The sequence below is a fragment of the Somniosus microcephalus genome, chromosome 2 (genome assembly GCF_052327205.1).
Source record: "Somniosus microcephalus isolate GS21.2 chromosome 2, FLI_Smic_1.0, whole genome shotgun sequence".
In the NCBI taxonomy this organism is placed as follows: domain Eukaryota; kingdom Metazoa; phylum Chordata; class Chondrichthyes; order Squaliformes; family Somniosidae; genus Somniosus; species Somniosus microcephalus.
In genome coordinates, this window is record NC_140988.1 from 278,380,029 (window position 1) to 278,396,966 (window position 16,938).

At 47.5% G+C, this 16,938-nt stretch overlaps 1 protein-coding gene across 2 annotated transcripts in view; it reads right to left on the reverse strand.

The window, feature by feature from the left end:
• parp8 (poly (ADP-ribose) polymerase family, member 8) overlaps positions 1–16,938 on the reverse strand; it is a 627,363-nt gene that overhangs the window by 436,387 nt on the left and 174,038 nt on the right. Inside the window, exon 3 of one of the 2 annotated variants that reach the window (XM_085972589.1) lies at positions 13,647–13,684. In XM_085972589.1, coding sequence (XP_085828715.1) covers positions 13,647–13,684 — 38 coding nt within the window. Of the gene's footprint in view, positions 1–13,646; positions 13,688–16,938 lie in introns of those variants that run through there. The other variant, XM_085972580.1, reaches the window with a different exon arrangement.

Consider the following 16,938-nt stretch of genomic DNA (forward strand, 5'->3'; position numbering starts at 1 on the left):
AAAGAAGGCTGCAAAATACAGAACAATGTTCTGTTCTATACCCACTTAATCATGCATTATGGTTCTCCCAATGGCACAGTAGACAAATCCACTTACTGATACTAAGTCACAAAGACCAGGAATTCCAAGTTAGATCCCTAGCTGATCTCTGGTGTGGGTGCTACAATTGACCACAGTGTCTCTGGGTTAACACAGGATAAAATCAGCCGGCCATCTTATCATCCAGGGGCTCCTGCTGGACATTTTCAGGTGTGGCTGTCAGGTGAGACAGGATCAAATTCAGTTATGATGCACCAAACATTGCTAAATCTCCAATAGGCACTCAATGGCTGAGCTCATACAGGAAGAAGCCCACTTGTGTGAGGTACCAGAGGCTGATGTCTACAACAACAGCATTGGCATTTATATAGTGTATTTAACATCGTAAAACATTCCAAGGCACTTTACAGGAGCATAATCAGACATAAATTGACACTGAGCCAAAGAAGGAGACATTAGGACAGGTGACCAAAAGCTTGGTCAAAGAGGTAGATTTAAAAGAGCATCTTAAAGAAGGAGAGAGAGGTGCAGAGGCAGAGAGGTTTAAGAAGAGAAGTCCAGAGCTTAGGGTCAAGATGGCTGAAGGTAGTTGCCACCAATGGGGAGAAGAATGTAGGGGATGCACAAGAGGCCATAGTCTGTTTCCTGTGGAATTGCATCCCGGCATGAATTACTATCTTCAAAAAAAGAGAAAATGGGGATGGGAAAATTAAATGTGTAAGTGTAAAATGTAGCATTGGTTAACAATTAGATATCTAAGAATGTCTCAATCATACAACAACAAATGTTTTATAAAACCAGGGCACAGCCTCATAGCATTTACTTCTCTTTGAAAATGCCACTTTGTATGGGCATTTCTGTCTTCTGCAAAAGCCAGAGAGTGACACCTTTGTGGTGTCAAGCAACATTCCCTATGAGCTACATGGCTGCCCAACTCTCTGCCTGTCCTGTGCAGCCCCTTAAAGGGGCCGCGCAGTCAAAAATAAATTATGGGAACATTGGTGTCAAGTACCTTGCACTACTTAATAAATATAAGCTGTCATAGTGGAGACCAATGCCACCCATTCATCAATGGCGTGAGGAAGCAGGAGACTCTCCAATGTCTGACCACCATTCTTTTGGCCATCATTAATCATTTGAAACTAATCTAATTTCCCCTTTTGATAATCGTCATTCAATAGTGATGAGTCACTTGGTAAACTACAAAAAAAAGCTATACTCTTCAGACAGCATTCCCAGAAGGCCTGAATCCTAGAAAGAGGAGAAGCATGTGACGTAACAAGTTTCTGTTCAGGCCTGATTGACACAGGACATTGATGCTTTAAGATTATATTGGACTCCAATGCATCTGATGTAACATTTTGAATTAAACCAATTTAGTTTTGCTTCATGCACTGAGTTGTGTGTCCTCCTGCAGTGCAGGCTCCACTGTCAGAGAAATTGTGAATGCTAACCACACTTGGCCAAGCCCTGTCTATCAATTCTTATCATACCAATGCAGATAACTATAAAGCTAAGATAGCAATCCTTTTCTACCCACATTAACAGTAATGCCAACTCTCGCGAATTAATTGCGAAACACTCGATTTTTAATTAAAATTTAACCAAACTCACAATCTCATGATTCAACAGCGAAATATTGCGTTTTTTTACCTCAGGGATTGATGCTGGGCGTGAGTTCAACAGCACAGCAGTACTCCGAGTGGTCAGTGTGCGGCAGCCCCGCTCATGGTTGGCCACGGAGATTGAAACATTCTTGGGATTGGAATTGGAGCTGAAACAGGGATTGGCACCTTCGGTAGCAGGTGTTCCATTTGTGCACCGTGTGCACCCAGCGCTCTCTTCGTGCGCACCACGACACGTGGTTCGTGTTGCTGGGCACCCAACTGGAGGCAGAGTGGAAGCGAGCGGATCATGTGCTATGCGCTGTCGGACCCCCGTGAGCTCTCTCTTGGCCCCCACGAGCTGCCATGGAGTGCGAGTGCCAGGTTTCCCTGTTCCAAGTGCTCATCCCTTTTTGTTTTGAGCCACGCTATTGGACAGCGGTGCAAAGGTTTCTCTGGAGATGGCCAATCAATGATGTCACGTACAGCTGTCCCATTTAGGAATACAGTGCAACACGCATGCCTTCTGCACTGTGATAGTAGCGCACATTCAACAGCTGATACAGGTGAATCCAAAAATACATTTTGCATTTCCAAAAGAACAAGGACTTTGTCTGGTTAGTGTGCGAAAGGAAACACGCGAATCAAGCAAAATTACGGTTTATATCACTTTAAAACAATTATATAATTATGTCTTGATTTAATACCATAAACATGAGTGCGATATGTCAGGTACTCCATATTAAATAAGCAAAGCATCTGTAAGATGGTGAACAGCCGATCGGGCAGACAGTGAGGGCTGGATTTTCTGAATGGGAAGCTTTTGGAGGCGGGACTGCTGCTTGCCGGGTTTCAATCCTGCCTCCATCAGCTTCTGGCCAACCAGCGGGAATTTCACAGAAATCACAGAAACCTCACAGTACAGATAGAGGCCATTTCGGCCCATCGAGCCTGCACCGACACATATCCCAACCCGATCCCCGTAACCCCTACACCAACACATATCCCACCCTATCCCTACGTATTTAATCCCCCTAACACTAAGGGTCAATTTTTATCAGAGCCAATCAGCCTAACCCCGCACACCTTTGGTGGGTTCAGCAGGCCAATTAGGGGGAAGTCAGTGACAGAGCACGTCAATGTATGAGGTGTCATCTGTCAAGAACTTTTGAAAGAAGAAATATCATTGTTTGACAGCTCTGTAAAGCTGTCAAACACTGATATTCTGTGTAGTTTGATGAGCCCTTGTGTTCAGGACTCATCAAACCTTTCTACTTTGCAGAAATCAACTGGCTGTTGTATCGGAGGATGCAACAGCCAGTCTGTGATCTCTATAATGGAGATGTCGGTGACTCTGGCTCCACAGCGGCTGAAGACTGTAGGTAGAAACAAAGGTAAGTTAACATTTTCTAACACTTTACACTCACCTCACATAATTACCACTCCACACTTGCACCCATCACTCACCTCTACATCGCACTCAGATCCCTCTGACCCCTGCAGACCTCCTACTCACCTCCTACACCTCGGCGGGGTTCCCCCAGGTCGGGAAGCTCACACTTCAGCATGAAAAATGGGGATAATCCTATTTTATGCCTGTTAACTACCTGTTAACAGGCAGTTAATAGGTGTGGTAAACCACTGTATTGTATATTGCCACCTCTGGGTGGCGCTGTGTATGGAGGCATGCCTCAGCTGACTCCACCCACCACTGTGTGGGTTTCGTTCAGACTTGTTCAGTCACTCACGAAGAAGCATGGTCTCTTCTTAGCTAATAAAAGCCTTATTCATCTCTTCTTTCGACTCATCATCTCTTCTTCGACTCATCACCTTTTATGAAGTAATTGATAAGCGTATCAATTTTATTAGCTAAAAGTTAAATGGCGACACCTGAGGAGCAACAACAGCAACGGATACAGCAGACATTGCTGAGAGCCCTCAGACCACCACGCCTGGACCTCGACCCTCAAGATGTGGGTGCATCAGCCAAGTTTGAACACTGGCTGAGCTGCTTTGAATCCTTCCTCGCAATCTCACAGGTTACAGAGGAGGATCACAAACTGAAAATTTTGACCGCCCAGGTGAGCCATCAAGTATATATGCTAATCCGGGACTCTAATACGTATGTGGCGGCCCTCGAGCTACTAAAAGGGCAATATACGCGCCCAGTGAACACAATTTACGCCCGACACCTCTTGGGATCCCGCAGGCAGCAACCGGGAGAATCGGTAGGGGCATTTGCACGGGCGCTACTGGCACTCTGCAGAGACTGCGATTGTAAAGCGGTAACGGCTGTGGAGCACGCGCAGGGACTCGCCTGTGATGCCTTCGTCAGGGGCCTCCAGTCAGACCACACCCGGCAGAGACTGCTAGAAAGCAAGGAACCCGACCTGAAGACGGCCATTGCCCTTGCGCTCTCGTTAGAGGAGGCCCACCGAAACCTCGAGGCATACCCCCGTAACGGCGCCGAGACATGGCAATCGAAACCGTGGGACACGGGACCGCCGCCCCCGGCACCAACCGCTGCAGCGACCCAACCGAGACAGCAGCCTCCGGTAAGAACTGCTTCGATGCCCAGTAACCAGGCCCAAAAATGCTATTTCTGTGGCCAGTTAAAACATCCCAGAGCGCACTGCCCAGCTAAGACAGCTACCTGCTCGGGCTGCGGGAAGAAAGGCCATTACGCTAACGCCTGCAAGGGGAAGCCAGCCAGCAGCGCAGCGTGCGGGCCGTGGGAGCAGCCATCTTATCCGCCATTTTGTGTACCCCCGGCCGCATGGCATCCGCCGCCATCGTATCCAACGCACTCAACCGCCATTTCGTCACCGGAACCGACCACCGTCTCGGCGGATGACTATAGTGACTCACTAAGCCACATACTGGCCTCCGTGACGCTGGATCAAGGCCACCCTCACCATCTATCCAGCTCCATGATGGATATCGCGGTAAACGGCCGCGCCACCAGTTGCCTGATCGACAGCGGGAGCACAGAGAGTTTCGTCCACCCCGACACGGTACGTAGCCACTCCCTCACGATTCTGCCAACGCACCATCGCATTTCTATGGCGTCCAAGTCCCAGTCAATGGACATCAGCGGCTACTGTGTGGTGACCCTGTCAGTAGGGGGCACTGAATATCAAAAATTTAAACTGCTAGTCCTGCCCCGTCTTTGCGCTGCCGTCCTGCTAGGGTTGGATTTTCAGTGCCACCTTAAGAGTGTCACACTAGCATACGGTGGACCCCTCCCCCCACTCACAGTCTGCAACCAACAACTTTTAAATCGCCCGCTGCAAACCACCTGCAGCCTTTCCACATTAAAAGTCCCCCCCCCTCCCCTGTTCGCTAACCTCACCCGCGACTGTAAACCCATCGCTACCAAAAGCAGGCGGTACAGTGCCGGGGACAGAGCTTTTATCAGCTCTGAGGTGGAGCGGCTCTTGAAGGAGGGCATTATCGAAGGTAGCACTAGCCCCTGGCGAGCCCAGGTTGTAGTCGTTAAAACCACTGCAAAACGCCGCATGGTAATCGACTACAGCCAAACCATAAACCGGTACACCCAGCTGGACGCGTACCCCCTCCCTCGCATATCTGATATGGTCAATCAGATTGCGCAATACAAAGTATTCTCCACCATCGACCTTAAGTCAGCGTACCACCAGCTGCCCATCCGCCATGAGGACCGCCAGTATACTGCCTTCGAGGCAAACGGCCGCCTCTACCACTTCCTTAGGGTCCCCTTCGGCGTCACCAACGGGGTTTCGGTCTTCCAAAGGGAGATGGACCGAATGGTTGACCAGAACGCGCTGCGGGCAACCTTCCCCTATTTGGATAACGTCACCATCTGCGGCCACGACCAGCAGGACCACGACGTTAATCTAGCAAATTTCCTCCGTACGGCCCAACGGCTGAACCTAACGTACAATAAGGAAAAATGTATGTTTCACACCAAGCGCCTGGCCATCCTCGGCTGCGTGGTGGAGAACGGAGTCATCGGGCCCGACCCCGACAGAATGCGCCCCCTAATGGAGCTACCCCTTCCCCACTGCCAAAAAGCACTGAAGAGATGCCTGGGGTTTTTCTCCTACTACGCCCAGTGGGTGCCCCTCTATGCAGACAAAGCCAGGCCCCTCATCAAAGCCACCTCCTTCCCCCTGACACCAGAGGCGTGTGCAGCCTTCACTCTTATCAAGAACGATATCGCGAAGGCCGCAATGCACGCGGTGGATGAGTCCATCCCCTTCCAAGTGGAGAGCGATGCCTCCGACTTCGCCCTAGCCGCGACCCTTAACCAGGCGGGCAGACCCGTGGCCTTTTTCTCAAGGACCCTCCAGGGCCCCGAGACGAGACACTCCTCCGTCGAAAAGGAGGCCCAGGCTATTGTAGAAGCGGTGCGTCACTGGAGGCATTACCTGGCCGGGAAACGATTTACCCTGCTCACTGACCAGCGTTCAGTAGCTTTTATGTTTAATAATAAGCAGAGGGGTAAAATCAAGAACGACAAGATCTTGAGGTGGAGAATCGAACTCTCCACCTACAATTATGATATCTTGTATCGGCCAGGGAAACTCAATGAGCCCCCAGATGCCCTATCACGTGGTACATGCGCCAACGCGCAGAGTGATAGGCTGCAGTCCCTCCACAATGACCTCTGCCACCCGGGGGTCACCAGGTTTTTCCATTTTATCAAATCCCGTAACCTGCCCTACTCCATCGAGGAGGTCAGGACCATGACCAAGAGCTGCCAAATCTGCGCCGAGTGCAAACCGCACTTCTATAGGCCGGACAGAGCAAGCCTGATCAAGGCCACCCGCCCCTTCGAACGCCTGAGCGTCGATTTTAAAGGGCCCCTCCCCTCCGCTGACCGCAATGTGTACTTCCTCAACATAGTTGATGAGTACTCCCGTTTCCCCTTTGCCATCCCTTGCCCAGACATGACCAGTACCACGGTCATCAAGTGTCTGAATGACATCTTCGCTCTGTTCGGGTTCCCCAGCTATATACATAGCGACAGGGGCTCATCGTTCATGAGCGACGAACTTCGGCAGTACCTGCTAACAAGAGGTATCGCCACGAGCAGGACCACCAGTTACAACCCCCAGGGGAACGGCCAGGTGGAAAGGGAGAACGCGACGGTTTGGAAGGCAGTCCTCTTAGCACTAAAATCTAAGGGCCTTCCGACCTCCCGCTGGCAGGAGGTCCTCCCTGCAGCGCTTCACTCCATTCGGTCACTGCTTTGTACTGCCACTAATGCGACCCCTCATGAGAAAATGTTCGTTTTTCCCCGGAAGTCTACATCGGGAACCTCGCTACCGGCATGGTTGACTTCTCCTGGGCCCGTCCTACTGCGGAGGCACGTGAGGACGCATAAAACGGACCCCCTGGTCGAGCGGGTGCACCTCCTACACGCCAACCCCCAGTATGCCTGGGTGACATACCCAGACGGGCGGGAGGACACGGTCTCCATACGAGATCTCGCACCCTCGGGTACCCCTGAATTACCACCGTTATCCCCCTTACCACCGTTATCCCCCTTACCACTGTTATCCCCCACCACCCCTCCCAACCCAACCCCTGCAGACGGCATGCCAAAGCCCCAGGAATCTTCGCCAACCACCCAGACACCAGACCCGACGTCGGATGCTGCAACACCACCGCCGCCACCACGACGATCAGGATGTCAGACAAGGCCTCCTGATAGACTTAACTTGTAGTACCCTTCACCCCGCCGGACTTCACATTAAACAAGGGGTGAATGTGGTAAACCACTGTATTGTATATTGCCACCTCTGGGTGGCGCTGTGTATGGAGGCATGCCTCAGCTGACTCCACCCACCACTGTGTGGGTTTCGTTCAGACTTGTTCAGTCACTCACGAAGAAGCATGGTCTCTTCTTAGCTAATAAAAGCCTTATTCATCTCTTCTTTCGACTCATCATCTCTTCTTCGACTCATCACCTTTTATGAAGTAATTGATAAGCGTATCAATAGGCTTTAATCCCTTCCCGCCTTCTGGCACGAGGACACGGAGGTGGGATGGGGGCGGGTTTGCCACCTGCCCCCAAATTCTGCAACTTTCCCGGCGGTCCCGCCTCCATACCCGCCTCCTCAGGGCTGAGAAAATCCAGAGTTGCAGAGCAGAACTGTGGCTGTCACTCCAGGGCAAGCCTGTGTACCGAGCCCACAGCGGCTTGAGCCCAAATATCAACCACCGTCAGACCCCACATCAATATCATTAGCACTGTCACATGCCTCACGAAGTCTTTGAAAAAACGGGTATTACATAATCTTCATTTTGTTTAGAATACAATAATTTCATGCTTACCTGATACTGAAAAATCACCCACCCAAAACTCAAGAGGAGCACCCAAACATAGCAACATGGTGATAACAGGTAAGATTTTTTTTTTAAATTTCATAAAACATTTTCAGGTGCAGTAGTATAGTATAGCTGTGACCTGATAGGGATTAAATAAAGCCACTGATGAGGTTTACGAACAAACTGTCAATCTATTTGGTTTATGTTTGAAAAAAGCAGTAATTCATGATTTCTTACCAAATCTCATGATTTATGAGTTGGTGGGGTTGGCATTACTGCATTAACCTCTGTGGGGATCTCATAAACCCTTTAAATATCAGCACTGCTGCAAAAGGCAGCCCCAACTTTGGCAGCAGGCTGTAAATTAATTGTGAATGGCATTGCTGTCTTTGGAGATGGCGAGATGCCAAAAGCAGTGATTTTTCCAGTACCTTTCAAAGCGGCAGTGATGGAAAAGAAAGAAAGAACTTGCATTTATATAGCGCCTTTCACCACCTCAGGATGTTCCAAAGTGCTTTACAGCCAATGAAGGAAATGCGGCAGGCAATATGCGCACAGCAAAATCCCACAAACAGCAATGAGATAATGACCAGATAATCTGTTTTTTTAGTGATGTTGGTTGAGGGATAAATATTGGCGAGAACACCGGGAGAACTCCACTGCTCGTCTTCAAATAGTGCCGTGTGATTTTTTTGCATCTAACTGCGAAGGCAGAAAGGACCTCGGTTTAACGTCTCATCCGAAAGATGAAACCTCCGAGAGTGCAGCACCCCCTCTGAAGTGCCAGCCTAAATTAAGTTCTCAAGTCTCTGCAGTAGGACTTGAACCCACAACCTCCTGACTCAGAGGCATGAGTACTGCCACTGAGCCAAGACTGACAGTTTGACAGTGGCAAACATGGACACTGGAAACCATTTTTACTGGCTACAGGAATGCTTCTTGCTCAGCTCGCCTGTATGTGATGATGTTTGGCCATTGCTACTTTGCATGGATTTTCTCCAGCTATTGGAAAAGGTCTAGTGGTCAGAAATACAAATTTCAACCTTCAATCAACTGAGCATGTACAGCCCGATGCACACACAGTTGCTTGTCTGTTGTGACTGGTCCCGTGGGTTCTGCCTGGACTGTAAATGGGACTGATTCCACACCAGTGGGAGCCAAGACTTCCAATTTACAGTATTCTGTAATATAAGTGAGAGCATCAAACTGCAGTGCACTGCCAGCAGCCTGTCTGATCTGCAGAAATTTATAGCCATCTCCCCGAGAATAGAATAATCACACCAGAACTAGGCGAATGATTTAAAGTCTGGGCTCATAGAGGTCTTTCACATTTGAGATCCCTGCCTCTTTCCAAACCTTAAAACAAGCTGCATGACTGCCAAACTCTTGGGTTATTCCAAACAGGAGTTCTGGAATGGCTTAAAAAAAATCTCGCCCTAGTTGAATTCACAATGGTTGAAACTATTTTCTAGGTCCCTTTTCATACCAGGTCTTTTGGGAAGAAATTGGGTCTCGTTGTGCCCATTTTCCAGGCAGAAAACGGGGACAAAAAAGCCCCAATTTTGGAGCACAACGTCCCACATCCGATCTGGGTCTGCATTAAGGGAGCTGCTATATTGGTAAAGGCGGCTTTCCTGGCCTCCCTACACTTGGAGGCTGGAACAGTCAGGCCTCTCCAATCTGGCCCTCCAGTATTACAACAGTCTGAACAGAATATGGTGGTGTAGTGGTTATGTTACTGCACAAGTAATCCAGTAGGCCTGGACAAATAATCCACAGTGCGCAAGTTCAAATCCTATCTTGGCAGTCTGAGAATTTGAATTCAGTTAATACTTTTTTTTTTAAATCGGGAAATAGAAAGCTAGTATCAGTAAAAAGGTGACCATGAAGCTATCAGATTGTCATAAAAGCCAAACTGGTTCACTAATTTCACTCCAATTTCATACCAACGTGGTTGACTCTTAACTGCCCTCTGAATTGGCCTAGCAAGCCAAGACAACTAGGGATGGGCAATAAATGCTGGCCATGCCAGCGAGGCCCACATCCCAAGCACAGTCTGTCATGAGGGCCTCTACTGCAGATTGGCTTGAAGCTGCAGGCTGAATGGCAGTGGTGAAAAACTATCCATCAGGGTGCTGTAGATATGAGTACAGAACTTCACCAACTAACCTGCTATCTGCTGTATATTGTAAGAGACTATCCCCTGTGCCTGCAAATACATCATGATCTGCAAGCATCTTTTAAAACCATGAGATCTAAATTCCCAAAGTCTTCAACTGAGGCATAGGGTAGGATTTTCATTGGTCCGTGGAGGCGGGATTGGAGGCGTGTGGGGGGTTAAAATCCCGAAATCGGGGGGGCACAAACCCATCCCATCCCCAACCCGCCTCCATGCCAGTTTCAAAGGAGGCGGGTACCCGACCCACACTGGGACCCGCCTCTCCGAGGCGGGAAGGGGAATAGTGCCAATTAACTGCCTGTTAACAGGTAGTTAATAGGAAGTTTTTAGCCTAATCCCTATTTTCATTCTTGAAGTGTGGGATTCCCGACAGCTCCAAACCATGCCAAGTTAGCGAGGCGGGCAGTCGGGATGAAGGGCTTGGCGGGGTCGAGATGTCCGGTGTTCAGGTGAGCGATGGGTGCATGAGTGCAGAGGTAAGTGTGTTTGGTGTGTTTAAAGTGTTTAAAGAAGTTTTACTTACCTTTACAGCCATCCTTCCTTCAGGTCTCGGGAGTCCCTCATCTCACCGGCACAGAAAGCAGAATGGCCGCGATCTGTCAAAAATTGCAGCATTCAGCTTTCTGTTCCGGGGAGATCTCTAAATCATCCTGAGAGGAAGGAATTAACCTGGAGTACAGATTGTCAGTGTTTGACAGCTTCAAACAGCTGTGAAACGCTGATATTTCATCTGTCAAAAGGTCTTGACAGATGAAATATCAATCTGTGACGTCACCTGTTGCCGGGTGGCCCTTAATTGGCCTGCTGAGCCCACTGGGTGAGCTCAACAAGGTCAATCAAGTCAAAATCGCATGGGTTGGCTAGAACTCGATAGAGGCGCGACTACAACCCCGAAAGTTGTAGTCCCGCCTCCTACCTGCCTCCTCAATGAAAATCCAGCCCATATGTTTTCTGATCTTCCAGCTAGCAAGGTCTTCCTCCTCACCTTCCACCCCCAGCTCCTCTTGTCCACTCATGCTCTCTATGGCACCTGGTGAGCTCCCCTCTGGCTCGTTCTCTAATACCTCAAGTGAATGTCTCTGGGTTGGTACTTGGAAGGGAGTGACTCATGATGCATGCGATGAAGTGGTGGCAGGGCCGAAAGCAGAATTTGCCTGATTGTTGTTCTTCCTCTTCTGCTTCTTTGTCTAGCACAGCTAGAAGAGGATATGACCAGCCACATAAATACTGTGGCTACAAGAGCAGGTCAGAGGCTGGGTATTCTGTGGCGAGTGTCTCACGTCCTGACTTCCCAAAGTCTTTCCACCATCTACAAGGTACAAGAAAGGAGTGAGATGGAATACTCTCCACTTGCCTCGGTGAAGGCAACTCCAACAACACTCAAGAAGCTCGACACCATCCAGGACAAAGCAGCCCGCTTGATTGGCACCCCATCCACCACCTTAAACATTCACTCCCTGCATCACCGGCACACTGTGACTGCAGTGTGTACCATCTACAAGATGCACTGCAGCAACTCGCCAAGGCTTCTTCGGCAGCACCTCCCAAACCCGCGACCTCTACCACCTAGAAGGACAAGGGCAGCAGGTGCATGGGAACACCATCACCTGCAAGTTCACCTCCAAGTCACACACCATCCTGACTTGGAAATATATCGCTGTTCCTTCCTCATCACAGGGTCAAAATCCTGGAACTCCCTCCCTAACAGCACTGTGGGAGTACCTTCACCACATGGACTGCAACGGATCAAGAAGGCAGCTCACCACCACCTTCTCAAGGGCAATTAGGGATGGGCAATAAATGCTGGCCTTGCCAATGACGCCTACATCCCAGGAACTAAATTTAAAAAAGGAAAGGTCAGAAAAGGTTACAGAGGAGCGGAGAGCATGTGACTTTCAGGAGGAGTGACAGAAGGGTTTCATGATCAAGTTTGCAGGTAGGTAATATGGAGTACAAAAGAATGACAGGGAAGAGAAACAGAATGTTAGGACAACGATCCAGCCGGTACCTGTCCTACTCTCCTGAATCCAACTCCCTCTATTACCTGCTTCCTCAGTATCTCCAAAGCTTCCTCTTCATACAAGTTGAAAGTGCAGAGGTTGCGGGATCCACCATCTGCCATCAAACATTCTCTGATCTTATAAGCTGTCTCTGATATTTTTAAGGTGACATTCATTACATTTTTTTTTGATCCTGGGATTCGGGCATCACTGGCAAGGCCAGCATTTATTGTCCAATTTGAATTGCCCTTGAGAACGTGGTAGTGAGCCACCTTCTTAAACCGCTGCAGTCCATGTGCCTAGGTTGATGCCAGGTGGTCTGTCCAGTTTTATTCTTATTATCGTTTCTTGTAGCAGTTTGTTACAACTATGTGGCTTGCTAGGCCATTTCAGAGGGCAGTTAAGAATCAACCACAGTGCTGTGGGTCTGGAGTCACATATAGGCCAGGCCAGGTCTTAAAGGACATTAGTGAACCAGATGGGTTTTACAACAATTTTTATTCCAGAACACTGACAGCACAAATTTCAAAAGAAAGTTGGCTATGGTCCCTTTAAGGAAACCGGCTGATGACGCGTCATCAAATGACTTCACCAGATCCGCTTCCTCTAATTGGCCGGGAAACTCGCTGGGTGGGCTTAACAAGCCCAATCAGGGGAAATTCATATCGGAGGCCAGGATGGAGACAGCAGCAGGGTTGGAACCTGCCACCAACATCGCCTGTCATGGTTTGTAAATCCAGCCCATTGTTTTCAGAAGTATTTAAATAAACTAATAACTTAAACAGAAATCATTTCAGGATCAGGACTCCCTTTAAGCTATCAAGTAGTGTCACATGTTTTATCATTGTGTCAGGCTTCTGTTGATTGCTTGTGACTATTTTTGCTGATGACCTCATCGGGGTGCTGGCTTGGAGTTACTGAGCCCAACACTGCAAGTGTGCTAATGACTATATTCAAAAAGAATCAACAGATAGACAGAAAGAAACAAAAGGATGTTAAGGTTAATGATCATCCTTTGTAACTAGCTGATTTCTAAAAGGACTACTGATGATGACAATTGCTCTCTAGGATTAGCAATTATGATTTATTCTAACATGAAAAAAGCTGCCCTTGCTGAGTGAAAGAAAAGTTTGACATATTTTTGCTTAATAAAGGATTTGATTACAAGCCCCATTTAGATTTTGCACCCCAATCCTCAGATTCAATTTGTGCTGGGATGACCTGATGGTTTATGGCAAGAGCTGCCCTGGGTCAATTGATGTGTCATGAGGTATTGAACTTACCTACTCAATGCACAGGCGGGCCTTTGGTTACCAGTAAGCAATTTATATTAATCATTTCCACCAGCCTGAGGTGAATCTTCCATTTGGCAGCAGCAGGCTACCCACTGTTGAGGTAAGGGCCAATCAGCACATATACAAACAGCCAGTCCAATCCAGTACAGTAACACTCAGAAGTGTCACACATCTACCATGCTCTTAACAATAGGACTTTCAGAGAGCTGAGTACCTGGATAATCCTCGGAGACGTGAACTGAATAGGACACCCTGTTGAGGAGAAAAAACAGCAATAATTAGAACTGGTATTTAAAAATGGGCAAATCCATTAGCTAATTAGAAACCTATTGTCAGTGATTCTCATCTAATCCCATTATTGCAAACTAAAACAACTGCACTTTGTCATCATTCATAAAAATACATAGAAGTTACAATATGGAAAAGGGTGATTTGGCCCAACCAGTCCATGTGAGCAGATAATTCTACTCACAATTACCTGCTCTGTTCCCATATCCCTTCAACCCCTTTTCCTTCATTCACCTATCCAATCTAATCTTAAGTGTTGACATAGTTATGTCGACTTCATTCTCTACTGAAGTGGACAATTACCATAAATTCTTTTTAACCGGCATTAATTACCAAAGACATTTTTTTTATGGAAAGGATTTTGAAAATTATAGTAAACTTTTAAACCTTATTTTTTTCCATTACTATTATACGGACATTAAAAAATGTAAACAATTTGAATCTTACTTTCTTTTTGAAATTATTGGGTGATTAAATGAGTTATTTCTTAATGGAAAGTTTTTTGCCAAACATTTTTTGGTTGCAAGGGGACAAATGTAAGAAGAGCTGAGTGTCATTTTTGTCACAACGACATTATAAGCAAGTGATGTGAGGTGCATTTATGCTATTGGATCATATTCTCAAAAACAAATAAAAACAATTAGTTTGACAAACTTTTTCATGCGGACACGTGCCTCTTTAAGAGGCAGACATTTGCACATAATACCATTGATAATAATTCATCATCGTCTATGACCAGGGGATGGTACTGGAGAATCCACAGATTTGATTTAGTAAGTAGTCTCAGTATCAAATGTTGAGGAAAAATAAAATTTTGACATATTAACCCAGTAACAACAGATGAGCTACTGCTATGAAAGTAGACTTATAAAATTAAACACTTTACTGCAAATATTAACTTGTCTACTATTATAAAGCAAAGAAAGTTCAAATTAAAAGGCAGAAAAAATTCATAGATTTCCAAACATACATAGAGATGCCACTAGTTGCATGTTATGAACAACTGTGCAAAGTTGCTTGTCGCTGTGGTGCTGTGAAAAAAACCCCAACACCACACACATGCACACACTCACAGATATATATACACAAACTGTAAATGAAGCAGATGCAACAGCACCATTTTTTTGGTCAGCCAACAGTCCAACATATGCAGAAACCTATCACCATGACTAAGATTCTAGAAACCAAACTATTGAGTATGTTCTTTGCCTGATATGGAGTATTCATTTTCTTTCACTAGGGACAGACCTGCTCCTCGAAGCCAAGAGAATCTAGGCAGAGGCTGGCAAGAGCCAAGGCTTAGGAGTCCCCCCAAATGTGCAAGGTGGTAATGCTGCAATTTAACCATGCTAAAACCAGCAGAGAGCAGTGGCAAGCTTCCCACTGCTCATTCAATTAAGACCACCCTACTTATTGCATTGGCTTGCAGAATTATCTGGAGCCAAGTGGGAAGAATCCCAGCTCCCAATGACAGATTTACCACTCCAGGTCACTCCAACATCACTTGAACTACTACACACTTGCTCTGCTTATGTTTTGGATTACCAAACCTGCCACAGAGGATCGGGTCCATCCAATCGCCTATCATCAAGTGTGTCATCTTGGAGCCAGGTCAATCATAAAGGGACCCTGCCTACCTCCCCCAAGGACAATACTCATTAGCTGATCATTCAACAACTGATCAGCACAGGTTTTAGCCCTCATAGGCAGACACCAGGGGCTGGATTTTCATTGAGGAGTCGGGTAGGAGGCGGGACTATAACTTCCGGGGTTGTAGTCCCGCCTCCATCGAGTTTTAGCCAACCCACGCGATTTTGACTTGATTGACCTTATTGAGCCTGCCCAGCGGGCTCAGCAGGCCAATTAAGGGCCTCCTGGCAACAGGTGACATCAGAGATTGATATTTCATCTGTCAAGACCTTTTGACAGATGAAATATCAGTGTTTGACAGCTGTTTGAAGCTGTCAAACACTGACAATCTGCACTCCGGGTTAATTCCTTCCTCTCAGGATGATTTAGAGATCTCCCCCAGAACAGAAAGCTGAATGCTGGAACTTTTGACAGTTTGCGGCCATTCTGCTTTCTGTGCCGGTGAGATGAGGGATTCCCTAGACCTGAAGGAAGGAAGGCTATAAAGGTAAGTAAAGGTTAGTAGAACTTCTTTAAACACTTTACACAGACCAAACACACTTACCTCTGCACTCATGCACCCATCACTCACCTGAACACCGGACATCTCGACCCCTCCAAGCCCTTCATCCCGACAGCCCGCCTCGCTAACTTGGCGTGGTTTGGAGCCGTTGGGAATCCCACATTTCAACAATGAAAATAGGGATTACGCTAAAAACTGCCCGTTACCTACCTGTTAACAGGCAGTTAATTGGCACTAATCCCCTTCCCTCGGGGAGGCGGGTCCCAGTGCGGGTTGGGTACCCGCCTCCTTTGAAACTGGCATGGAGGCGGGTTGGGGGCGGGATGGGTTCGTGCCCCCCTGATTTCGGGATTTTAACCCCCCACATGCCTCCAACCGCACCTCCACGGCCCAATGAAAATCCTGCCCCAGGTATCAGGAACTCAAGCAAAATGTGCAAAAGCATTGCCACCATCCTCCTGACCACAGTACAGGCGCACAACATATCCCTTTGAACAGTGATTCCACAACTTGCAGGCGCAGAGCTTCAACCTCTCTCAACCCAAGACAGGTATGGAACCTTGGATATGTCAATGCACATCCTCATACCTAGCATCCAGGTAGCATCTTCTAGTAGATGTCATTGCAAGTTTCAACTGTTTCTTACTGGTTGCATGACAGACAGCTGCACTCAAGCATTGTGGAAAGACATACCCAGGACATCTTGTGAATTGTGATTTGTCTGCTACCTTGATGTTCTACACTGGTACCAGGAGTTAGCACCCGCAGTATGGTGGCTTCCTGGAGTGACGATGAAATGATGATGGGAGCTGCTGTCCTGTTGAGACAGCTTACTGTGTTCCTGCTAAAAAAGCGAGCAGTGCTGCTTGCCTGATTTATTTTTTTATTTATCCAAGTGCACTGACAGATCAGCTGTTTCTGCCACAAGTTCTTTTTACCAAAGGTGAGTGCTTTTCATTAATAGCATGCACATGACCTCACTTATCAGTGGTATTGTACAGGAGGGATCAATTTTCCAGAGCAAGTTACTTGCCCACTCACTGCGGCTTCTAGCTTGCCTCGTGAC